The 26,724-nt window shown below is 43.6% G+C and overlaps 1 protein-coding gene across 6 annotated transcripts; it reads right to left on the minus strand.

The window, feature by feature from the left end:
• Positions 1–308: 308 nt before the first annotated feature.
• LOC141509463 (cation channel sperm-associated auxiliary subunit gamma-like) lies at positions 309–26,724 on the minus strand. Of its 6 annotated transcripts, none has more exons than XM_074219039.1 (29): positions 26,618–26,724; positions 25,990–26,221; positions 25,412–25,465; positions 24,581–24,725; positions 22,439–22,565; positions 21,770–21,839; positions 21,448–21,603; positions 20,964–21,135; positions 20,046–20,183; positions 10,692–10,751; positions 10,070–10,252; positions 9,740–9,869; positions 8,977–9,088; positions 8,579–8,737; positions 8,345–8,463; positions 6,970–7,183; positions 6,795–6,857; positions 5,579–5,762; positions 5,344–5,462; positions 4,760–4,840; positions 4,536–4,592; positions 3,810–3,966; positions 3,624–3,687; positions 3,154–3,249; positions 1,962–2,048; positions 1,681–1,773; positions 1,462–1,561; positions 836–956; positions 309–746 (listed from the first exon to the last, which is right to left on the minus strand). In XM_074219039.1, the coding sequence occupies exons 2-29, from the start codon at positions 26,200–26,202 to the stop codon at positions 601–603; spliced, it is 3,420 nt and encodes a 1,139-aa protein (XP_074075140.1). In that variant the 5' UTR covers positions 26,203–26,221; positions 26,618–26,724; the 3' UTR covers positions 309–600. The 6 variants fall into 6 exon arrangements, 5 of the variants coding, with proteins under 5 accessions (XP_074075140.1, XP_074075141.1, XP_074075143.1 ...); XM_074219040.1 differs by lacking the exon at positions 26,618–26,724 and adding an exon at positions 26,510–26,594; XM_074219041.1 differs by having other exon boundaries at positions 662–746; positions 836–885.

Below are 26,724 nucleotides of genomic sequence, written 5' to 3' on the forward strand. Positions count from 1 at the left end.
CTCTATCTTCTAGAAGCATCTCCTGGCTCTCTTCTCCAGTTCCATCCTTGATCAGTATGACAGAACCTCAAGGAAAAAGGAGAAAGGAGCAGAAAGTGTCCCTTCCTCATGACCCATGTGTTCTTCCAGGTTCCTCAAAAAGATACTGAGCATTAGTTTATCTGACATTTCCCAAACTGGGTCCACACTGAAGGAGGTCCTTCCCCTCCTTTTCTCTTGGGTCTTTGTGCTCTAGTCTTCTTCTCTCCCCACCAAAATATGCCCCTGTTCATGGAAAGGGACCTCTTCTGACTCTCCAAGGTCCCAACAATGAAGGAATTACATCCATACCACAGATGTGGATTTTATTGACTAATCCAGAGGTTGAGGGAGTCTGAAAGGGAAGGGGGATGCTGGAAGTGAATGGAGGATGAGAGGGAACCTTGGGAGGGAAAGGGAAAGCTTTGAGATTCTCTGGAGATGTTGAGCTAGTGAGAAATGAGGTAACCTGGTAGTAGTGTTGAGAGACTAGAAGGGAGGAGGATAGATCAGAAGGGTCGGGAGGAGGATGGGAGAGATCAAGGATAAGGCTTAGTTGGGTTAGGTGGAGGTATCACAGCCTCAAGATTTCTTCTTCCGTCTTGGCTTTCGGTAAGAACCACTTTCTCTTTCAGAGGTCGTTATTTCACTAGTCCTTACTTCACTAGTCCTTACATTGGTCGTGGAGAGGATAGAACCGCTGGAGGATGTGTAGGTTGAGAAAGACTCTGCGTAGAAAAGAGCCAGGCTGACTAGGTTAGCCTCCCAGTGCAGCTTAGAGCATCCTGCCCATGCTCCCTGTTGTACTAATCCTCACCTGCCATGATGATGTTACTGACTTTCCACTTGAAGAGGAACCACCATTGCCTGAAGCACGGCCACAGGAAATTCCAGGAGATATATAGGAAAATAAAGGCCAAGTTCAGAGTTAGGGTTACCTGGTTGGAGCAAGAGAATAGCGGTGAAGCCTGAGACCAGTAAGGCAGAGCAGATGATGAAGGAAAGAATTCCTGAGCACACCAAATGAGATGGGATGAAAGGCTGAGAATAAGGCAGAATTCCTAAAGGCTTTAGGAAAGAGGTGATGATGATGATGATGATGATGATGTAGAGGAGGGAGGCAATGGAGGAATCAGCCATTTAGGGCCAAGGGGGGGGGTGGGAATAAAGGAGTTGTTATGAAAAGTCTTATCCATGGGTCATAGACTTAGAGCTGAAATGGACTATATAAGATATCTAATCCAATTACTTCACTTTACAGGTGAGGAAACAGACTAGAAGAGGTCAAATAATGTCTCCAAGGTAAAATAGGATGCTGGAAGAACTATGCTTTAAAGCCAGGTCCTCAGACTGTGGGCCCAGAGTCCCACCCACCCCAGATTGGGGAAGATTAGGAAAGGAGCTGCAGTTGGTGGAGGGGAGGGGAATGGAGGAGAGGCTCACCCACAAAAACATGAGGGCTCTGCGACTGCTGAGTGGGAGGCCATGGACGTGGAGGATGAAAGTGAGCTGATAATCACAGTAGGTACTTGTGTCCACACCCCTGGCCAGGATAGAGGTACAGTAGGGCTTGTTCTTAGGTGGGACTGAACCCAAAGGAAAATTATGAGTTCCCCATTCTCTTCTATACCACTTCACCTTTACTTTCCCAAAAGATCTTACCTGGTGCTCACCATGATTTTAAAAAAGAAGTCAGGAGAATAGACAGACTTGGGAATGATGTCATAACAAGGAGAGTTCTTCAGACACAGCCACCTGGGGAATTGTGGAAGTATGGAGTACTGGGGAAATCTAAGTCAACCTCCCACCTGTACCCCCATCCTTAAAGGTAGTAAGAAGCAGCTCCAGCCCCCCCCCACCATCCCCTTCTTCAAGGGCTGGGAACAGGTCACAGATAATGGACAAGGCATAGAGAAGGGGTCTGGCATCGGGGCTTTCCGTACTCAATGCCAGGACTGTTATACCGCAGGATGTAAAAGGCCTTATCATCCATCAAGTTGTCCTTGATAGTCCAGATGCGACTGTTAGTACTAGAGAGAAAAAGAGTCATGTACTGGTTCTGGCTGGGGCCTTCGAGGTCAGCCATCTGGTGAACTCAGATCCTCCATGGGTTGCCTGGGTAGCATGGCCACATGTTGAACACAGGGTTGCCCAAGGCCATTTCTCAGCTCATAGTAGACACACTTGCTATATTGAACCCAGAATGTGGCCTGGGACCTTCATCTTTAAATCTATGACTGTATGCTTGTAGGCTATCATGTGGAGAGAAGGGATTAGATAGATTATGTTTGACCCTAGAGAAGACGACTATGGGACAAGGGCTGGATTTAGAGAGAGAACCTGAGTCTGGATTCCAACTCTGATGCCTATTAGATACATGAGAATTTGGAGAAATTACTTAACTTTTCTAGTCCTCAGAGTCCTCTTCTGTAAAATGAGGGGGTGGGACCCTTCAGGGCCCTTTTAGCTCAGAATTGGTGCTTTTGTGATCTGGTATATCACAACAGAAGTGCCTGATCAAGTTAGAAACCCTTTTAATCAGGAATGGGGTTCCAGATGGAAGTAGCCTGCTTCTGGAGGTGGTGAGCACCACCTTTCAGAGGTTTTCAAGCAAAGGCTAGAGGACTACTTATTGAGGAGGTCCTAGAGAGGCTTGTGGGTCAAGTCTATGGGTCAGACTAGATGGCTATTCTAGTCCCCTCCAACTCAGAAAGACATCCATGTCAATATATGTGGGGGAAAAATTATCTTGGGGCAGCTAGATGACACAGTGGATAGAGTGCCAGGTCTGGAATCAGGAAGACATGGGTTCAAATCCGGTCTCAGAAACTTAGTTGCTGTGTGACCTGTGGCAAATCACTGAACCCTATTTGCCTCAGCTTTCTCAACTATAAAATGAACTAGAGAAGGAAATGGCAAACCAGTTCATTACTTTTACCAAGAAAATCCCAAATTGGGTCAGGAAAAATCAGACACTACTGAAAAAACAGAACAATAGCAAAAGTTGTTTAGTTCATGCATATGTCTGTCTGGGTTCACAAAACTTATAAGTAAAAGAAAGGGAGAGAATAACTGGAGAAGATTGATTTAGGGGAGGGACTCATGGAGCCTCATGTACTTGGGGTCAGTAGTTACGTGTCATTAGGACTGTTGTAGCGGAAGATTTCAGCCTCTGAGTAATCCACGATGTTGTCCACAGAAGTTCCTCCACCAATCACCTTCAGGACATAGCTGCACCAGAGACATAGGGACTTGGCCAAGGGTCCAGCTAGATAGGCAGTTCCACTTCCCAAGTCTTCCCTATTCTGGAAAAGGGAGGGGCAGTGGGGTCCTCACCCCAACCTCACAACACACACACACACACACACACACACACACACACAGAGTCACAAACTTCCCAGGAAGGGAAGTCTACAGGAAAGAAAATGGCTTTGCGGGTGGGGGTCTTAAAAAAAAGGCTTAGCTTGTCAGCACATTCTGGGGGAGGGTTATACCTCACCATTGGCATCTGTCCAAGGCTCCTGAAGTCCCTAGGAAATCCCTGTTTTTCTTTTTTCCCAGACTTCCTCAAAAAGTAATCAGGACAGGGAAGGCAGGGGACTCACCTGCCATTGAAGCTTCCTGACTCACCAGTCACCATGTCTTGGACCAGGAAGAAAGGAAAGAAAGCTGTGGGAGAAAGAGGCAAGGCTGAACTGGGGGAGAGGAAGAAGTCTTGGTAGGGCAGAGGGGAGATACTGGGTTGGGGGAAGGTCATGAGCTGGGTGACTGGGTAGGGGCCTTTCTCTCACGATCATGGAATAAGAAGCAAGGCATTTCAGGGTCTGGGTACAGGCAGTCAAAGTATCTCTTATTGGTCTCCTTGCAGTACTGGATCGTGAAGGTGATGTCAAAGGCCAACCGCTTGCCTGGTGGACAGCCGATGAACATGGGGATCAATTCATTGCCCTGCTCAAGGAAGTGAGGAAGGAAGGGGGGGGGGGGAGAAGGAAGAGTTGAGGAGGGAAGAAAGGAACACCAAATTCATCCATTGCTCCCAATCCCCTACTGTCCTTTCTAGACCAAACCATGAGGAAGCAGCAACATGCCATGCCCTTTCTCTCAGGGAACCCACAGAGTACTCTCTTGACATGAAGCAAACCCTCCTGGCTTGAGGAGACTCTAACTGGGCCTTGACCCACTAATATGCACAACTGTAGGAGAACAAGAAAAATGGATAGGTAACAGAACCTCTAAGATCCCTTCCTTCAATTCTCTAGTATCTGAAGAGCAGAAGACATGAAAATGAAATGAAATGAAAAAAAGGACCTGAAACCACCCAAGGACAAGGACCACTGCATCCTTTTTGTCATTTCCACATGGAGCATGGGGGATGAGGAGTATTGGACAGGGATTAATTCTGAGTGAGCAGAAGGAACTCTTCACCCTCCCTAGCCTTGGGAAGACTAGAGCTAAACCTGGAGATTATCCTCCTCCCCTAAGAGTCTACCAGACCCCCATGATCCCTCTTCAGTTACCTGCATCAGATGACCATTTGGGGTTCTAAGAAAGCACTTCCCAGCTGAACCAATCACCTGTAGAGAAGACTCATTTCATTTATTGCCACTCTGGGCCCAAGTGGTCTTTTGCTCCTCGTTGTTATCTAGGGACTTCCCTCTGCTAACCCTGTCATTTGTGAACCATGTTCCCAACAGTAGACAAGAGGGATGATACCTTCCCTTCATCCCTTACTGCCTTTCACCTTGATGAGTATGGATGTTCTCTTCAGATTGTGCCCACTGATACTTTGATTGAAGCATTGGCGTTTGTCCTTGATAACCACCTGATAAAGTTGAAGAGAAAAAGAGCCTGGGATTCTAGAGAATTCCTCCCTATTCCCCCCCTCAGGCCTCTCCAAGAGAGAAGAAGGGAACATCTGACTATCCAGGGGTTCAAAGGCCCATCCTGATTAGATACCTAGTCGCAACCATTGTGCGAGCATGATTGCGAGCCTATCCCATGCTGTTGACTTTGTATCGCAAGTCTAGTACACTGTCTGGTATATAAAGGGCACCTAATAAATGCTTATGGTTTTAAATGATAAGTTGAGGCACTGGATTGGCTAAAAGAGCCTTGAGGTTTGGAACTGAGTCCTCCCCTGATCTGGAACCTAGACGTTTTCTTTGGCCTCAGTCAGTTTCCTCTTCTGGTGCCTGGGACATTAATTCCTCCCTGTCCAAGAATCCAAATGAATTGGTCTGCAGCTAGAAAACACACTCACACAGACACAGACACACACACACACACAGACACACACACACACATATTCACACGGTCAATTCTAACCTGGAAGAGGATGGTATTGCGGTTAATGAGATAATGCTTATTCACTGTTGCTGATACACACAAGGGGTGGGCCATTATCACAGCAAGATGCACATTCTGCTTATTGGTCAGAAAGGTATCTGCAAGAAGGGAGGAGAGAGACCACGGTGGGCCAGTAGCTCTGAGACTCTCCTCCCAGCCCTCCCAAACCAATTAGATTTCATTAACCCTTTGGGGTCTCCATGGGCCTGCCCACTTTTCCAGGAAGTTTTCTGAGAGAAGAGGTAAATGGAGAAGTTGTAGATGGCCCCCTTGTCCAGGTAGATGCATTCTGGCAGGAAATTCACAACCTTCTGATGGTAAATCTTGCCATAGCTGTCCATATTAATGTACACGCCAAACTTGGTCTGAAAGTTACTGGCTTTATAGAAATAGAAAGCCTGCCAAGACCAGGGAAGGATTGGTCAGGCTCGGAGCACCTGCCAAAAATCCCAACAGCCCCCTAGAGCTCCAAGGATCCCAGAATCTCAAGAAACTCAAGGAACTCGCAGACCTAAAGAAGAATCCCTCTCTTTCTCCTGTCCCACCCCCATGCCATCCAGTTTGTCTCAGCTCTTCTGAAAAGTCCCAATTGTTAGAGAGTTTCCCCTAAATCTGCCTCTCCTCTTCTTTCCAATCTCTTCTTTCTTTTCCTCCAAACTATTCTTAAGTTTTGCTCTCTGGGGGGTAAAGAAGAAAAAGGTGAATCCCTCTTTTACCCAGCAGACCTTTCAACATGACATACAACTGTTCTCTCTTCATCTGAGTCTTTTCTTGTCCAGACTATAAACATGGCCGGTTCCTTCAACAGGTTCTCCCACAGAATGACCTCCAATGCCCACATCATCCTTCAGACCCTAATCTAGTCAATCTTAAATTTGTCAATGGTCTTTAGGAAATGTGGCATCTAAAACCAAACACAACTGCCCAAATGCAGTCTGATGGGGCAGAGTATAAGTGGCCTCCAGATCTTCGACTTGACTGTTGCATCATATTAGGTTCCACCCTACGTTTGCACTGCCCCAGAGCCCCAGATCTTTTTAGTTTTAGAGTCCTCCCCTAAAGACCTTCCAACATCACAGCAGCATCAATCCATTAATATCTATGCTTTTTATGCTTTGTCATCCAATGAGTTAGTTGTGCCTCTTAGCTATGGTATCACCTGTTCCAGGTCCCAGAAACCCAGGATCAATGGCATTCTGGTACATGGTTCAACAATTGGATCTCTAGTTGTAGTGTTTGATGATTTCCAAGGAAGAAACGCTCAAAATTAAACAACCAGTTCTCCTGCAGCATAATGATGAGAACCCTCTAGCCCAGATCCCACAATAACTTTCTATACATTCCCATAACTTTCCTCACACTCCCCAACAGGAAAATGGACAGGGCAGTAAAAATGAGGCTAAGGGACTATCCCTGCCCATCCTTTTCACCTTATGTTGCTTCTTATCCTTCCACCAACGCCATGTTGGGTCATGGACAGGATCAGCATAGGGCTAGAAAGGCAAGAGAAGGTACAGGCAGGTACTGGGGAAGGAAACTGCCTGAGTTTTCCAACTGCCCTTCTGCCTACTTTGTACTTTCCCTCCCGGATTCACCCACACATACCTTATTATACTTAGAGTGCAATGAGAGCAGATGGTAGACAAGACCCTGGTAGATGGACAAAGAGACTTTACTGTGTAAGCCAGAGGGAGAGTTCACAAGGGGTGGCTCTGCATGATAGCGCTCCAGCCGTGTGTATCGTTGTGGTTGTGGCAGGTCCCTCAGTTGCATGTGTTGGAAAGGGCAGGGATTATCGTAGGAGAGGATTGCTGGAGGCCTAGAAATGATAGGGAGGGAAAGAAATTCACCTAAGCAAAGCCCCAGCTACTTCCATCTACATCTTCTATCATCTATCCATGGTTCACCCATTTTTCTATCCATTCTTGGCATAAAACTGTATATTGTCTATTCACTGATTTATCTTTCTGTCTATGTATTCATCCAATCAAACACTTATCAACCACCCGTAAATATGTTCCTTCATATATATTCACTCATGCATTTATTTATTCAACTATTCATCTTTCCCTCCTTGTGCAGCATGTGAGATTCTGGCACAGGACCACCCAGAATGGTGTGCCCCCATCAGAAATGGTCCTGTGCCCTTATGAGCAAGGCAGAATGGAAGCACGTCAAAGGAAATGTGAGATGCGAGGACCTACTCGTGGAGATCTCATGGACTATTGTAGTAGGGCATTCCAAGTTCATATTGGTCTGATCAGTCACAGTGGGACAACATTGTAACTTGTCCCTAACAGTGATGTCCTTTTGGTCTTTGATAACAAAGCACAAGAACCAACCAACTATCATTCCATCCATCTATTCATCTATCCATGCATTAGTGGATGATATCCACTAATAACTTTAGGAGGTTATCCACCTAGAGTAGATAATATAGACAAATTGACCAAATACCTGGTAAAATGAAAATGGTGGTGGAACATAGACGCCCCCCCCCATTCCCAAAGAGCTTATAACATAAGAACAAGAGGGATGAAAAGTCTAGTGGAAAAATAATTAAGAAACAAGACAGTGAGATCATTGTGATGGAAGCTCTGGGGCAGTTTGAGAAGAAATGGGGATGGGAAGAATTGTTTTCACCTGGTTGAATCACAGAGGCATTTATGGAGAATATGGCTAGATGTTCAAGGGCTTCTTAAAGTGGCTTTGTATGGGACAGAACTTCCAGGGTTCCAAGTTTTTTGTTTTTGTTTTTGCAAGGCAATGGGGTTAAGTGACAAGGTCACACAACCAAGTAATTATTAAGTGTCTGAGGTCGGATTTGGACTCAGGTATTCCTGACTCCAAGGCCAGTGCTCTATCCACTGTGCCACCTAGCTCCCCCTTCAGGGTTCTGAGTTTTGATAACCTTTCCTTTATCACCCCCACACCAATTATTCTATCATCCCAAGAGGTAGTTGGGTTCATCCTCACTCACGGGTTAATACTGATGTCGTAGGTAGTCCGACTAAGCAGTTGATAGACCAAGATTTTATTCACTGGTAGCACCCTTTTCAGCAGCCTCCCTTTGCCATCATCATTAACCAGGTAGACTAGCTGTGAGGTAAGGGGTTCAAAAGGAGGAAAAGGAGAATCATTTCAGCCTTGTGTGGATGAACTCCTTGCTTGGTGGCTAGGCCAACTTGGAAAGTCTGCGCTCTTTAAAACTCACCTGGTGTAGACCCAGAGAGTCGTAGAAGATGCTGACTGAGGTCTCATTGGCTGTATAGAGGTCTGAGTGTTGCATCTGGGAAAGGGTGTAAAGAATCTGCCAGCCCGCTGATGGGTACAGTCGGGATACTTTGAAGCTGCCTTCAATGATGAACCAGATCTGGGGCCAAGAGCCCAGAAAGGACAAGGAGGGAGAACATGAGGAAGGACAGGAACTTGAGGGCCCAGGTTGAATCCCCTGGGGGACTGGGAAGGAGGGTGCCCAGGGTGAGAGGAATAGGGGCATTCAGGGCCAAGCAAGGATGGGGAAGCCCCAGGGAGGGGCCTTGAGTTCAGAAGGGGGCAAAGAATAGAGAGGCAGAAACCATGGAGTGATCAGGTCGACTTCCTGTTCCCCACCTCCTCGTTCTCAGTGACACAGACCACTTCGCCTTTGTAGTTGCTGGCCACATACTTTATGGAGGACTCCTTGCTGAATTTGGCCATGTAAATGTAATTCTTATTGTTATAGCTGTGTAGGGAGGAGGGGAAACCCAAGCTTGGTCAAGGGCATCTGAAGAGAGGAGAGGAATCCAAAGAGCTCAACATCTCTCTGCTTGCCCTCAAGCTTGCCCCTTCACTGCCCATTGCATCCCTAGCTCCCCCGGCTAACAATTCAAGGAATCACACAGTCCAATGTCCCTACTGGATGGATGGGGAAATAGAGGACTGGAATCAAATAAGTCAGAGGTCAGAACTTTCAGGGCTCCCATTGCTTTTTAGTCCATAGTCTCAGTACATTGGGGCTAAGAATCTAGACCTAGTTTTAGGTTTGAAAGACCTTACAATATCACCTCATTTTATATCCTCACAATCATCCTGGGAGGCAAGTATATTATTGTTTCCATCTTATGGATGAGGAAACAGGCTGAGGGACTTGTCTAGGATCACACAGCTATTTAGTCTGGATTGGCACACAAGTCTTCCTTACTGCAGGCCCACCACTCCCATCCATTCCTACCATTCCAATGTCTAGTCACTCAGGTGACTTAGGATATTGTGGGTGAGATGAGGAATGTAGCTGACTCTCAAAGGGCAGGCAGATAGAGGGATTCCCAGCTATGGACAAGGCTCCTGGCCTGGATGTGTTTCTCCTTACCCCCAGATTCCCCATTGCCCTCACCTCTGCAGAATAGCATTGCCCCAGATGAGCAGCAGATGGGAGAAAGGATTGTAGAAGAGACCCTTGGGCACCAAGGGTTGGTCCGTATACTTCTCCATGCCCAACAACATCACAAACTCCGACTCCTCACCTGCCCAGGATTCAGTATTGTAGTCATTTGGCTCATTCCACACCTCCCTCGACTCCCCCAGCACCTCAACCCCATCTCTTCATTGCCAAGCCTTTCACATTCCAATCTCTGACCTCCAGCCCAACCCAACCCTCTCTCCCTATCCCAATTTCCCCAATTTCTAGCCTTTTGTTATACCCTACCCAGGTGGCTCTACTTACTGTAGGGGATGAAAGGGGGGATTTGAAAGAGCAACTGAACTGAATCCAAATGGGTGCCTTTAGGATCTGGTGAGTACTTTAAAATCTGGAAACGTGTCTTGTTGCCTTGAGCAAACTCCATGAGAAGTAAGAAAGATTGTTCCTCCGTAATGTACAACACCCAGTGGAGCCAACACTTTGGGGCTGCAGGGAGGTGGCCAGGGTTGCCAGCCTGATATTGTCCCCTGGAGGCCATTGTCACCTCCCAGGAAAGACCCAGAGCCCCTTTGTGCACTAACAGTTCCCCCAGGGATGCAGGGCCTGCCCTGCAGACCCAAGTGAGACCCAAGTCCCCACTGCTGACCTCCCCTCCCAGGGTCACAGCTCTCCAGAGAGTTCAAGACCTTCCCAGACCCCTAGACACCCTAAGGTTCAGAAATGGGAAAGGTCCTTAGGAGTCACTGAATCCAACGTCTTCCCTTTTAAATGGGGGGGGGGGGTGAGGCTGAAGCCCAAGGAGGTGGTAAGTACTCTTCTCAAGGCCACAAAAGTAGGCAGTGACAGAGCCAGAACTGACCACTTTCCACTACTCCATATTTCTTCCCCAGATCCCAACACTGCCTGCACAACCATATATCCATACCTTGCTGGATGTCACACAATGATTTCATATAGGGCATCCTCTTAAAAGTCACTGAGCCATCTGAGAAAGGAGGGATGAAAGAGGCATGAGGATAAGGATCAGCCCTAGCACTCAAAGTAGCTTCCCACTTACTCCTTGGCCTTAAAAATGGTCCAGGATCATCAGTAGCCTCTAGTCTCTGAGAGAGGGGATCCACAAACATAGTATACCAAAAATGATAGAGGGCCAGGGGAACTTCTCAGAAGGATGCCACAAGGCACAGGAGGGAATTGAATTTGAAGGTATATTTTTTTTTTAGTTTTTGTAAGGAAATGGGGTTAAGTGGCTTGCCCAAGGCCACACAACTAGGTAATTATTAAGTGTCTGAGGTCGGATTTGAACTCAGGTACTCCTGACTCCAGGGCCGGTACTTTATCCACTGCACCACCTCGCCTCCCTAAAGGTATAATATTTTTAAAAGATGGAGTTAATGGGCAAGAAAGGAAGGTATTGGGAGAAAGAGAAAGGAGAGGTAGGTTAGGGTAAGTTGTTCATATAAAAGAGGCAAGAAAAAAGCTTTTGTAGGGGTGGCTAGGTGGTGTGGTAGATAAAGCACCGGCCCTGGAGTCAGGAGTATCTAGGTTCAAATCCGGTCTCAGATACTTAATAATTACCTAATTGTATGGCCTTGGGCAAGCCACTTAACCCCATTTGCCTTGCAAAAACCTAAAAAAAAAGCTTTTGTAATGGAGTGGAAGATGGGGAAGGTGAGGAGGAGTGAGTCTTCACTCTCATCAGAAGCTGCTCAGCAAGGAAATAATATACACATTCAATTGGGTACAGAAATAGGAGAGTAAAGGGATGGGAGAAAGGGGACAGAGGAAAGGAAAGAAGGTTGTAGGTGAAAGAAGGGAAGGAAGATCTTGGGAAAGGGTAGTCAGATATAAGAGACAGAATAGAATAAATGGGAGTAGAGGGAATAGGATGGAGGGAAATACAGATATCAATAGCAACTGGGGGGAGGGGATATTGAAACAATTTCTCTGTTGGATTTAGCATTCTTTATCATGTCTTTCCCCAAAGAGAGAGCTGAGGGTATCTAAATACAGACTGAAGCACACTTTTTCCCCCACTTTTATTTTTCTTGAGCTTTCTTTGTGTGTGTGTATGTGGGGGGGGGGGGATTATGATTACTTTTACAACATGACTAAAAATGTTTGAGAGTACCCTTCTTCTTTGTGTGTCTTGGATAAATACCCCAATTGTCCATTCTTGTTAAAGCTCTATGCATCATTACTAATTGAGCAGTATCATTACTATCTGAGTAAACAATAACAAACTTGGGGATTAGAGGAGGAAGTCTCCTTGTTTTAGAACTCAGTGATCCTCAAGGGCAGGGCCTATCCACCTCTAGCAATGATTGGCACATAGTAAGGACTTAATGGATGATTGCAGATTGGTTGAGTGAGGCATCATGTATGTTATCCTTTCATGAGAGGATAGCAATCATCAACCAATCAATGTATAAGCATTTATTAAATACTGAATATCAGTAAGACTCTTTTCTAGGAACTAGTAATATGAAGACAAAGGATGGAACAATCACTGCCCTCAAGGAGATTAGAGTCTGCTGAGGGAAAAATCACATGCCCACATATATCTTTGTTGTTCAGTCATTTCCCTGGTATCTGACTCTGTGACCCCAAATGGGGTTTCCTTGACAAAGATATCAATGGTTTGTCATTTCCTTTTCCAGCTCATTTTAGAGATGAAGAAACTGAGGCAGACAGGATTATGTGACTTGCCCAGGGTCACATAGCTAGTAAGTGTCAGAGGATAGATTCAAATTCAGGTCTTTCTGATTCTAGGACTGAGGCTCTATCCACTGCTTGCCCTCTTATTAAATGGAGATAACTTAGAATATAGTTGCAAACAATTGCAAAACTCGCTCATGTCCCAAAATTATTCAAAGTATAGACACTAGACTCCTGATTGTCAAGGTCTTGTTTGCGCCATGGGCTTCTATAGTCAATTCCCTTTCCCTGCTGGCTCAACTTCTTCCCTGAATAAACTGACATTCTCCCTTGTTGCAGGACTCTTGAGGAAAGGAGGAAGCCCCAGTCAAAGGCTCTATTTCCCATCCTATAACTAAATGCCTCCCACCTTCTTTCTGAATCTTGAAGCTCAGAATCTCCCTTCACATTTGGCTCATTTTCTTGGTCAGGGCAATTAACTCCTTTCTCCAGCTATTATCTTCCCGAGTTCAGATCTGATCACAGATACTAGTTGTGTATTCTTGAGTAAATGACTTTGTCTCAGTTTCCTCAACTATAAAAGGAACTAAAAAAGAAAAATGGCAAACCACTCCAGTATCTCTGCCAAGAAAACTCCAAATAGGGTCCCTAAGAGTCTGACACAACTGAAAGGACTTAACTCCTATTACTTCTCATCCACTTTCACCACACCTACACACTATTAAACACTACTAGTACAAGTCTCACCACTGTAGAAATCTCATATGGGCCTCAGTGCTGCATGGAAATACTTTTATTCTTCCTTGATTGGTTCTCTATCCAACTCCTCTACCCCATCTCTTCAAAAGCCCCCTCCAGAACTACTACTTGCCTTTAAGTCAGGGGTTGTCTTTAGTAAATTTAATAAAGGCAGACTGAAGAACATGACACTGAGCAAAATCAATTTATTAACAGTGACACATAGAACTACTAACCAAATGGGTAAGACTGGTCACCTCAGTAAAGTCGGCAACCCCAGCCAGCAACCCCAATGAGCAAGAGAGAATCAGTTCATTACTGACATACCAGAATGAATGAATCTTGGTAGTCATGGAATGTGGCTATACTAAGAAAAGTGCACTAGCATCTAGATGAGGCTAATCATGCCCCTCTCTGACAATTCAGGAATATAAATTAGCATTTTATGGGACCCATCTGCATCTTGTCATCTGTTTAGGGGATCAAAATAACCAACTTGCTGGAAAAGACAAAATCTCCCCTAATTTCACAAGTAAAGGCAAGGATAGACCTAATGTCCTTCTCTCTTAATTATATCTTTGAACTAACAAAGGGAAGGCAAAATTTCTCAGCTCAACTCAACGATATAACAAGGATAAAATCAATTACGCTCTGTAATCAATATGATAGAAGTTTGAGATATTTTGAGTTTCTGAATCTGAGATGCATGAACTTTTTTTAATATTTTGGAAAAATATATTTCAGTGTAATTGGTTTCCTATGTAATTCTATGCATTTTATTTTTTGCATTTCAAAACATGACTCTTCTCAAAGAGGTCCATGAGCTTTACCAGATGCCAAAAGAGGGTCCAAGACACACAAAAACCCTTTATTGAGAAAATGCAGGAAACCCAATTGTTGAGTACCCTTCCCTTCCCTTCTCTATACTATTCCTTTACCTCCTCCTTTACTCCAATCTTGAGATATAGCCTTAATTTTTGTTCCATCAGTCCCTCAATTTGGGCTGTTTATCACATCTCCTATGTCAGTGAGCATTACTTGCCCTAGTCTCTCCTTCCATATTTCCTCAAACATGCCTAAAGTACCTTTTGTTCTAAAAATCACCTCAGCCATCACTTGAAATCCTTCACTTTTCATAGCAATCTTAGAAAAAGCCATCTGTTTCATCTTTTTCTACTGATTTTTCATTAACAACCACCTGTCTTCTCACCTTACAGCTTATCTGAAGCTACTACCTCCATAGCCTGTGGAATTCCAAAACCAAGAGTCTTTCCTCGGTCCTCAGCTTTGACCGTTCTGAAGTCTTTGACATGATTGGCCACCCTTTCTTCCTGAATAGACTATTGTGACACTACTGTCCCTTGATTCTCCCTCAGTTTGACCAATGCTTCTCATTCTTTTTTGATGGATCTTCAGCCTACATGATACCCATTAACTCTGGGTGTATTCAACAATGTCTGTCCAAGATCCTCTTCTTTTTTTCCTTCTTTGCTCTGTCAAAGATATTTCCTGTATCTGTTGATGTAATCGTTGATGTAATCATTGGCTACTGGTCTGGTCAAATTATGTTTACAGTTTTTCTAATATTGAATCAGTCTTGCATTCCTGATATAAATCCATCCATGCTATAATGTCCGATCTTTGTGATATGTTGCTGTTTTTCCTTACTAGCTTATTAATATTTTTGCATCAATAAGCTTGTTTTTGTTCACCCTGGTTTAGAAATCAGAAACACACATGTGACAGAAGTAATTTGGTAGGACTCTTTGTTGCCTATTTGTTCAAATAGGTTATAGAATCTTAGAATTTATTCTTTAAATGTTTGCTAGAATTCACTTGTACTTCCATCTTGTCCTGTTTTTTTTTACCTTATGGAGCTCATTATGGCTAGTTTATTTTGTTTTTCTAATATAAAGTTACTTAAGCATTCTATTTCTTTTTGTTTTATATTTTCATTAAATATTTGTCCATTTCATTTAAATAATTAATTTTATTTACATACAAAATAGCTAATTTTAATTTCATTTTGCGTTTACCCTTTTCTTCATTCTTTAAAATGATTTGATATTTTTTAAGAATCATTGATCTTTATTTTAAAAAAACTACCTCCTAGTTTTATTAGTTCAATTTTTTTAAACTTTTAATTTTTATTAATCTGATTTTCAGGAATATCTTTTTGTTGTTTAATTAGGAATTTTTAATTTTTTTTAGCTTCATGCCAAATGCATTCATCTACTCTTTCCATTAACATTCAGATATATAAAATTTCTTTTGAATACTGCTTTGGCTCCATCCTACAAAAATTTTACTATGTGGTCTCATTATCTTTTTTTTTTTTTTAGTTTTTGCAAGGCCAATGGGGTTAAGTGACTTGCCCAAGACCACACAGCTAGGTAATTATTAAGTGTCTGAGGCTGGATTTAAACTTAGATCATCCTGACTCCAGGGCCAGTGCTCTATCCACTGTGCCACCTAGCTGCCCCTCATTATCATCTTTAATAAAATTATTTCTATGGTTTCTTCTTTGACTTATTCTTTACTTTCCAATTTTTATTCTATTTTTCTAATGTCATTTTTGGAATGTAATTTTTATTGCATTATACAGTGGTAGTCAGGACCTGAGGAAATTGATGTCATGTCTCAGTTAAAGTTAACTACTTTGAATGAATGTAAACAGAAAAAGAAACCATCTCATGGGAACAAACACTTGTACATGATGCTGGGCCATCTCTTGCACTGCAGTGTCTTTGTTCTTTTTCCATCTAATACCTGAAGGGCAGCTAGGTGACACAGTGAATAGAGCACTGGTCTTAGAGTCAGGACAACAGGAGTTCAAATCCAGCCTCAGACACTCAGCACTTACTAGCTTTATGAACCTTGGGAAAGTCACTTTAACCCTAAATGCCTCACATCCAGGGCCATCTCCAGTTATCCTACTTCATATCTGGTCATTGGATCCAGATGGCACTGGAGGAGAAAATGAAACTGGTGATTTGGCACAGCCCCCCACCCTGCTCAAATCCACTTCATGTGCTTGTCATGGCATGACCTCCGTGATGGAAAAACATCGTCTAATACCTGACCTACTATAAGGGTGGTATAGGGATCCACTATTCAGCCTTCATGTTTCCAAACATCAGCTCTTTGAGCAAATGTCACTAATTAACCCAGTAAACCCTAATAAATCTATATATTCCCCATTGACTATCCTTATCTCAATAGTCTTTCAGAGGATCTACCACCCTACATTTGCATTATAAAAGCAACTTTGTCCTTTGATCCCATTTTGCGTCTTTCCAATGGACATAGTAAGATAGTCTGTCCCTACTCCCTGCTACAAATCTTGGTTCCTTACATACATTATGGTCCAAAAATGGTGCATTGATTATTTCTGCCTTCCTGATTCTGTCTCTGGGGAATTTATGCTCCAATATATGATCAATTTCTATCAAGGTGTGATATAATTATAACTTTTTTTTTAATTTGTGAGAAATAGGAGCCCCTCAGTTTCCTCTTAAAAATCCATTTAACTTTTAAGAATTTGGATAAAAAAATGTAACTTGGAAGTTATTCCATATATGCTATATATTAATGTTCAATTTTAATATAACGGTTAGTTTTTATCAATGACAACTTTTAGAATGGCACTTTTTAGAAAAATTGTCATTTATTTTAGATCTATGTGCTTTTGCTTTATCTGAGTTCATTTTTACTTCTGCTCAAGCATAATAGATTCTGCTCCAGTCCCTAATTTGAACTTTGTGTGGTTGTTTCAAGTGTGTCTTTTGTAAACATCAAATAGTTAGGATGTTTTTGATGCTTTCTGATATCCTCCATTTTATGGGTAAGTTCATCCCATTCATATTTCCAGTTATGATCACTATGTATTTTCCTCCAATCTATTCTCTGTCTATCCTATTTTTTTACTGGGTTCCCTTCTAAAAAGTCTGTTTTGATTCTGATCTATCTCTATTAAATACTTTCCCTCTTATCATAACTACGTCCTTTCTCACAGAGCATCCCGAGATTATATTGGTCTCATCAGTCACAGTTGGGCACACTGTAATTTGTCTCAAACATAGGGATGTTGTTTTGGTCTTCCTGGATAACAAAGGACAAAGAATCAACCGACCAACCAAGAACCAATCAACCCCTTTTCTCACAGTCCCTTCCCCTCCTGCTTCCTTGTTGGGTAAGATGAATTTCTATACCCAACTGTATGTGGAGTCATACATACATACACACATACATATTCCTCCTGCTATGAACCAGTTCAGATGAGAATTGGATTCAAGCATTTGCCTGATTCCCCTACCCTCATTTTCCCCTCCATTGCAAAGACTCTTCCTTGAGGACCTCTTTTATGTCAGAGAATTTTCCTTCCCACAGTGCATTCCTCTTTCTCACTCCATTTTTCTTTTGAGAATATCCCAAGAAAAACAGACCCAAACCCAAGCCCTCTGTCTAAATAGACTACTTCTGATTTAATCAAGATTTGAGGGGTTACATGATCAGCTTTTCATTTGGAAATGAACATTTTAACTTTATAAAGTTCCTTATTAATTTCTCACCCATTTATCTTTTTTATGTTTATCTTTTGAGTCTTGTATTTGAATATCATTTTCTATTCAGCTCTGGTCTTATTTTCTTGACTATTTGGAGGCTTCTCTTTTCACAATTCTCTTCCATTGCTTTTATATTCCCATTTTCCTCTCTTATATGATTTAAGCCCTTTTTAAAAAAATTCTTCTAGGAATTCTTTTTGGAATTGTGCCCAATCTACTTCTTTTGAGGTTGTGTTGAAGCTATTATTTAATAAATTTTTGTCTTGAACTTCTCTGACAAATTTTATAATCAGGTGGATTTTTTTTATTTTTTTCTCCTGTGGAGATAAGAGAGGATAACTTTCCTGATTTTCAGGCTTTTATGTTCTGTTTTCATGGGGCTATAAGTTTTTGGTGCTTCCAAGGTGATCTGGGGGGAGTTCTGATCATGTCTCTCCTAGTTTGTACTCTGGTCCTTACCCAGATAGGACTTAGCTTCTGTAGGCACTCCTGTCTAGCCTGGAACTACAACTTGGAACCCAGTAATAGGCAATGGAGTTGCCAAACAGTGTCTGGTTTTGGCCTCAATGATAGTCCAGAGGTCCCTTGCACTTTTTTTCTGACCAGACACAATGCCCCTACTGTCTTCTGAGTGCTAAGCATTCCCAATACCTCTGTTGAATGATTCTGCTTCTGTATTTCCAGGATTCAATAATTGGTGTTGCTTCCACCATGATGCACTCCCAGTTAGCCCCCACCCTAGAAATCTGCAGACCTCTCTGTCTTCTTAAGTTACCTGGGGCTGGAAAAATGATTCACTGTGATTTTTTGTTGGTTATCCCACTTAAAATTTTATTTGATTCACTTTTAAAAACTGTTTAGAGAGGAATATTGGAAGAGTTCAACAACAACAACAAAAAAAGCTCATTTATCTCTACCATCCCTGCTCTGCCCCTCTATACTATCTCACTGGTGATCTCTCATTAGTTGTCACAGATACAGTCATCATGTCTATGAAGATGACTTCCAGATCTGTATACCATGTCCAGCCCTAGCCTCTCTCTTAAATCCCTATTTTGATAATCATCTCTATCTTGATACCCAATATGCATTTACAAATTCAAAATGAAACGTGTTCTTTTTCCCCAGAAACCCACTCTTCCTTGAAATTTCCTTGTTTCTGCTCATATCATCCTTCTAGTCATCTTGATTTACAATCTAAAATTATCCTTGTTTCTTCCCTTTCCCCCTCTTCCTACTTATGCCCAGCAGTCACCTAATCTTATCTCCAAGGTTATCAAATCCATCCCCTTTTCTTCATTTCCTTGTTCCATATACCGTGGTGTTCAGGCTCTCATCACCTTTCCTTGGACTATTGAAATAGACTCTTAACTGGTTTCTGCTTCCACAAGGCATTGGAATATTAATATTAATATTAATTAATTAATATTCTTAAAGCAAGGTCCCACCAAGTCACACTTCTCCACAAAAGTCACTGAATTTTCATTCCAATTGCCTACAAAATAATATACACACTCCTCAGCCTGGCATTTAAAGCCCTTTGAGATATTTCTAATTATTCCCCTTCAATCAATCACCAATCCATCCAAAATGAAAATAAAGTACTAATATTCTATCTCCCAACTTGTGTCTTGCATAGAATGTCCCCACTGAGATGTCACCTCTTACAAAAAGCTTTCTCAATCAGTTTATCTCCTGCACCACCTCATTAAGACTTTCCCCTCAATTTATCTTATATTTACTTATCCACATGCATGATGCTCCCCCAATAGAATGCAGGAACCAATTTGCATTTTCTCATGGTCATTTCAAACTCAAAATGAAGCTTAAGACAGATTTCAGCTGTGTGAAGAAACCGAGTCCCAGGGAAAGAGAAAGACTTGTTTAAGGTCACAAAGATAATAAATGATACACTGCACAATAGAATCAGGTTAGACATTATAAGGGACTGGGTATGTCGAAGGAAGCAAAAATTACAATTTTTATGATTTGCTGTAATTCTTCCTTTATGTGAAAATGCATTTTAAATAAAAATCATTATAGGCATTTATCATAATTTTACTTTGAACTAAATTTTTCATCCAACTATTTTGGTTTTGCCTTTTGGATAAAAAAATGCACTGAATGCATTGAGGCAGCTTGGTACTTGGAGGTTTTCTTAATTTCCCATTCTTCTTAATACTTATTTGAAAATATTTAAAGGGAACCATAAGGTCTAGGAAAATGAGATCCTGACATCATCTGGGCTCACACATCTCCCCCCACAATTTTAAGGCCTGAGAGTCCCTTTTCAGAGAAAGGAAGCTGAGGGAAGCTACCTGTGATGGTCCCAAGGTGAAAGAAGCCCTCCTCATCGCCCCCAGCCAAGGCCAAGATGTACTCAGAGCCATTGTTGGGGTGTTCCACTGGACAAAGTTTCTTGATACACCGACTATGCAAGACTCGAACCCAATTTTCTGGGGAGAGGGAAAGCCTTTCTTAGGGCTGGGAGTCTCCCCTCTCCCTCCTCCAAAACTGTTGTCACCTTCTTATCTGAGTAACTGAGTCCCAGAACTCAGGACCATCTGAGAATGATCGACACTTCCTTCAGGAAGCCTCCATCAGGTCCCCAAGATCAAAATTGCTATTGACCAGCAAACACCACCCCAACACACACACACACACACACACACACACACACACACACACACACACACACAGACCTGATTCTTTTGTATTTTTATAGTTTTCTCTGCTTGGGTCAAGACTGGAATCTAAGATAAAGGAACATGGCCTTGTCTAAATTCTGGACAAGGGGAAAAGGGTTCCATGATCAATCTGATCTATCAACTAGAAGAGAAGGGCTTATATGGAGGGAGGCAAGACTTTAGGTTCCTCCTTATGGTGAGAGTAAGTATGCTTACTGGAGAATCCATCTGCTCTATAAGGTGCCCATAGACCTGCCCACTCTCTTCACATAAGGGTAGTCATCAGACATCCCAAAGGTTCCCTGCCCTCCTTGTATAACTCATCCAGCTGACCCTTGAATTTCCTGAATCATTCTTCCCTCCATCATCCCAGCATCTGGTTCAGGGCCCTGTATTCTATGGGCTCTTGGAAGATTATTCTGCTTTTTAGAGGAGTCGGACCCTAGGCTCAGAGAAGCTAGTCTGCCCCTATGTGGAGAGGGGGAAGAGGCTAGAACTAGGAGGGCCCTATCCCTATACTCAGGACTCTTCCCATTCCCAGTCTCTCACTGGTGCTACGTGTATTTCCAGCTCTAGGGAAGTAGTTGCCAGTGAAATAGTAGACAAGTTGGTTCTGTCGGATGAAGAGCGTGCTTTCGGTGGAGATGGTGTCAAAGATGGAGGCTGTAAACTTTTCTTGAGGACACTGAAGAGTACCTAGCCAGCAGCTATCGATGGTCAGCTGAGTCCATCAGGATTGGAAGATCATAGGATTAAGAGCAGGAAGGAGACTTAGAGGTCCTGTAGGCCACCACAGTCCCCTCCTATATAAAAACCCTTAAGGTTTCAAAGGAGTGAAAATAAAGAGATTGGGCCAAGGAACTTGGCAACTATGGGGAAGAATGGAGGTTCTCCCCTACCCCTTCCCATGCCAGGATGCCTCTTTGGCAGGGAGATGAGACCATGTGCCCACTGGATCCCCACTTTTGGGAATCAGCACCTTCTTCCCTCCATCCCTTCCCAAGTCTAGAGAATGTCACTTAGCCTCCCTCACCTCCACCAAGGAGATGTCCCTGAAGCTAGAATCAGAGATGAGAATCATCTTCTCATTTGGAATACCCCCGAGGATTAACACAGGAGCCTGGTTCATTGTAGCCCAGACAGGCCTAGATGGTGTGTTGATGAAGTCTTTGTGGGTTATGGCCCTGACCTAAGGAGAAAGGCCAAGGGACACAATGGGAGAAGAAGGGAAGCCACACTGGCTTCCCCTATCCTACTCAGGAGGTTCAGTTAATAAGATCACTTCCCCCCCCACACACACACACACACCCTGCCCCTCAGTCTTTCTCCCATATCCTTCCCTTACTTTCTCTCACCTCATTTCCCAGGGTAAAGATCAGTTTATCCTTCTGTTTTTTCAGGAATCCATTGATATTAATCATGAACCTGCAGAGGAAGGGAAAATAGTCTTTTAGGCTCTTCCCAGACTCAGTGTAGACTTCTCATTCCAAACCCTAACTTGATGCCTCTACACTGACCCTCTCAAACCTCAGGTCCCTGACTCTAAAGAGGCTGCAACTTGATGTAGTGACCAAAACAACTAAGTTTAAAGTCAAGGGACCTGGATTCAAATCCTACCCTTTACACCTAGAACCTCTGTGATCTTGGCTCTGTCCTTCTATGCTACCTCACTTGGTCATCTCTCCTTAGTTGCCGTGGGTTCAATCATCATTTCTATTGAGACGCCTCTCAGACTGAGCTCCTCCATGTGCCTTAAGTTTTCTCATCTATAAAATGAGGGTGTGGGACTCCATGGTCTCCGAGTTCTCCCAGGTCAAGTAATCATAATCTTTTAATCTAACTCAATTCAACAAACATTTATTGCTCATCTACTATTGTGTTAAGCCCTCAAAGATCTTATATTCTACTCATCTTTTACTTAACCTCCTGGACCTCAGCTTCTTCCTCTATAAAAATGAGGTGGAGGTAGTACAGTGGTCTAAGTGATCTCTAGGGTCATTTTGGATCTCTGAGATTCCACATACCTGGCATCACCAATGAGATCCCCTTGTTGGTTGCTGGAAATTTCAACTTCCATCATCACACTACCATTCTTCATGGGCATCGGGGTGTACCAATTTATGATACAGGCCTCCTCAGTACTACAGGCAACTGATAGGTACAGAATGAAATGAGCTGAGTGCAGGCCAAGGCTATCCTCACCCAGCCTACACTGCCTCACCTTCCCCCCCTAATCAGAACTCTCCCAAGGGATGAGATCTTGGTGCAAGGTGCAGGACTTCAGGGTAGGCTGTTCTTCTTCCCCCTTTCCTACAGAGGATAGGATTCCCCAGGAGCCTAAAAGGCCAAACTTTCTGAAGTTGGACCACCCTATCCTACTCACATCCAACTGAACCCTTATTAAAAGTTGGCACAAGGGGCAGTTAGGTGGCACAAAGTGGATAGAGCACTGGTCCTGGAGTCGGGTGGACCTGAGTTCAAATCTGACCCTAGACACTTAATAATTACCTAGCTATGTGACCTTGGGTAAGTCATTTAACCCCATTACCTTGCCAAAAAAAAGATGTAAAAAAATTGGCACAAAAATCACTATGGGCAAAGAAACCATAGTGACCAGTTAGTGTGGAATTCCAAAATCTTTTAAACAAACAATTAAACTAACCACTGTAACCAAGATCAAAAGGAATGTAGTAAATTGTGAAAAAAATTTTGCAACTAGAATTCCTGACAAAGGACTCATTTCTAAAATATACAGAGAACTGAGTCAAATTTTCAAAAAAGCAAGCCATTCCCCAATTGATAAATGGTCAAAGGATATGCAAAGGAAATTTACAGCTAAGGAAATCAAAGCAATCCATAGTCATATGAAAAATTGCTCTAAATCATTACTTGGAGAAATGCAAATTAAAGCATCTCTAAGATACCACCTCACACCTCTCAGACTGGCCAATATGACCAGAAAAAACAATGATCAATGTTGGAAGGGATGCAAGAAATCTGGGACACTAATACATTGTTGGTGGATCTGTGAACTCATCCAACCTTTCTGGAGAGTAATTTGGGATTATGCCCAAAGGGCAACAAAAATGGGCATACCCTTTGATCCAGCAATACCACTACTGGGTCTATACTCTGAAGAGATGATAAAAAAAAAAGGTAAAAATATCACTTATACAAAAATATTCATAGCAGCCCTGTTTGTGGTAGCAAAAAATTGGAAATTAAGTAAATATCCTTCAATTGAGGAAATGGCTTAACAAACTGTGGTATATGTATGTCATAGATCACCATTGTTCTATTAGAAACCAGGAGGGATGGGAATTAAGAGAAACCTGGAAGGATTTGCATGAACTGATGCTGAGCAAGATGAGCAGAACTAGAACAACATTGTACACATAACAACATGGGGGTGATGATCAACCCTGATGGATTTGCTCATCCCTTCAGTGCAACAAGCAGGAATAATTTTGAGCTATCTGCAATGGAGAATACCATCTGTATCCAGAGAAAGAAGTATGGACTTTGAACAAAGACCAAAGACAATTTCCGTCAAATTAGGGGAAAAAAAGCATTATATTATTATATAATTTTACTATCTCATACTTTATTTTTCTTCCTTCAGGATTGATTTCTCTGTCATCACATTCAACTGAGATCAATGTATAACATGGAATGAATGTAAACACTAGCAGAGTGCCTTCTGTGGGGGGTGGGGGGAGGGAAGCAAGAATGGGGGAAAAATTGTAAAACTCAAAATAAATAAAATCTTTATTTTTATAGGTTTTTTTTTTTGCAAGGCAAATGTGGTTAAGTGGCTTGCCCCAGGCCACACGGCTAGGTAATTATTAAGTGTCTGAGACCTGATTTGAACCCAGGTACTCCTGACTCCAGGGCTGGTGCTTTATCTACTGCACCACCTAGCTGAAATCTTCCTTTAAAAAAAAAGAAATTAAAAAATTCAAGCAATTAAATGTTTGACTAGGCAGCAGGGGTCTTTGGGTACCTCAGGTGATTGTCCAGGGACCCAGGAACCAAACTAGCTAAAAACAGATTTATTTATTCCTCCTCTTGTCTAACTTGGTGACAAGAGTCCTTGAGCAACAATCTTCCCCAAAACTTTGTCCTTCCTCAGCCCACCCAATCCATTGTTGGGGGAGGACCCTTACGGTGGGTGCCTAATGGTGCTCCCACCATCTGGATTTGCAACCTTTCAGACTTCCACCTCCGGAAATTCACAGGGGCATAGAAGGTGACCACCGCAATGGGGACCAGACCCTTAAGGTGGCCCCCACGGACAAAGGCTTCTGCAGCCTGTGAGAGGGTCAAAAAGAAGTAACACTGATTACTCTATGGGGATGACCAGACCCTCCCTGTTCCCCCCCACCATGTGCCTAGGCCTGGACCTAGAGAAAGCTTCTGACCCTGCCTATCTGGTTGAAAGAGGTAGGGGCTTGAGGCAGAATACAAAACTCTGCCAGGCAAGAACCCAAGGGCAAAAAAAAAAATGGCTTCTTTCCTGACTCAATGAAGAGTCAAGCACCATCTTTGAAATTCTCCAGGATCTAGGTTTTCTTCCTGTATTTCCTCCCCTCCCCAATCCTCAAGCATTCCTTATCAATAGGAGTCCTCTGGCATAGCCAGCCAGGAATGGAGTTGCCCATCTACCAGGGGAGACAACATTTCCCTTCCTCGGGGCTCCAGGGCATCTTCTAAAGATTCTCCATTTTAGGAGAGCACTGAGGATTAGAACATGGAAACTGACTGGATTGGGGCCAAGAGATAGCAATGTCCGGAAGCTCCTTGGCTAAGTTGAGGGGAAGATGCTGGGGGGACAGGGAGAGAAGCTCTGTTGGATGGGTCCCCAGAGTTGGTGTAAGTGACTCATCTTAAGATGAGTCCCCACCCATCAAGGACCCAGGATTTCCCCCTCCATCCACCTTGTGTCTATCTATCCATCTGGTTCCATTCCTCCCTCCTCCTCCACCCCTCCCCCTCACCGGTTTGTTGCAAGAGAAGTTAATCTTCATGAAGTAAGGGAAGCCCTGGTATCTCTGAAAATAAGAGTACATTCAACTCAGAGAGATCACCCCAACACCTGACCACCCCATAATCCCTTGCTTTCCGCCATTCCATCTTCCTTTCCCACCCCCTTCCACAAACTCCAGGAAAAGGGATAGCCAAAGCTTTGGGAGGGGGTCCTGAATACATCAAAGGAGCTGTCCCCAATGAAAGGAGGGGAGAGGGGTGAAAGGGCAGAATGGAAGGAGAGATGGAATTACAGATGAGATTGAGAGGTAGAATGAACCCCAGAGGCTATCTTATCCAACCCCCCCCCTCATTTCACAATTAAGGAAACTGAGGCCAAAAGAGGTGAAGATGACTTGCTTGCTCAAGTAGCAAAGAGGATTGCCAGACAGGATCCACACAGAATAGAAGGAAGAGTGGACAAGAGGCCAGGTGGAAAGAGGGAAAGGCAGAGAGGGACAGCTGGGTGGCTGGGAGGGTAGTATGGAAGGGACAGAGGAAACCGGGAGGAAGGGGAAAGACCAGAGGGCCAGTTGGAGCAGGCCTCTACCTCTCTGTGGTCGATGGGTGAATCCAACAGTTGATGGAAGAACTGGGCTACAGAATTAACTGGTTCCTGCAGGAAAAACCTTTCATTGCCCTCTCCCAAGGTTTCATAGCTGTTGAGTACCACTCGCCATTGGCAGTCGTCCTCCCACCGCTTCCACAGTTGGACCAGGGCCGGCGGCAGCAGCAGGAGCAGCAGCGGCAGGAGGGACACCATCGGGGTGGGGAATCCGGAGCTGGGGAGCCCAAGCAGGGAGTCATGGGGGAGCCCTCGCTCCTTCCCCTCCGGGCCCCCGAGCAAAAACAATGAGGCCTTAACCACTGTTCCTTAGTCTCCCCACTTCACCAATGGAGGAAACTGAGTCACAGGCCAGGACTTATTTGCACCAGGCTACTCGAGGATGGTGGGGGAAGGAGTTCTTCGGTCCCTAGGAGTGGCCACGCCTAACCCTCCCTAAACCCCGCCCCTCCCTCCAGGTCTAGCTCCCCCCAACACCACCCCCCTACACGCACACACTTCCCACCCCAGCCTTCCTCGAGATCACTCCCTCGCCCTCTCCCATCCGGCTACTGCTTTCTCTCATCCATCCCTCCATCTTCCTCGTCCTCAACTCCAGGGAGGCCAGACACACCCAGAAAGTCAGATCCTTCCCTTCTCCCGGACTCCGTTTGGTTGGGTTCCGGCAGTCAAAGGGTTAAGTGCCTAACGGCTAGTCACTGCCACCCTACAGCACGCGCC

The sequence above is a fragment of the Macrotis lagotis genome, chromosome 1 (genome assembly GCF_037893015.1).
Source record: "Macrotis lagotis isolate mMagLag1 chromosome 1, bilby.v1.9.chrom.fasta, whole genome shotgun sequence".
Classification (NCBI taxonomy): domain Eukaryota; kingdom Metazoa; phylum Chordata; class Mammalia; order Peramelemorphia; family Peramelidae; genus Macrotis; species Macrotis lagotis.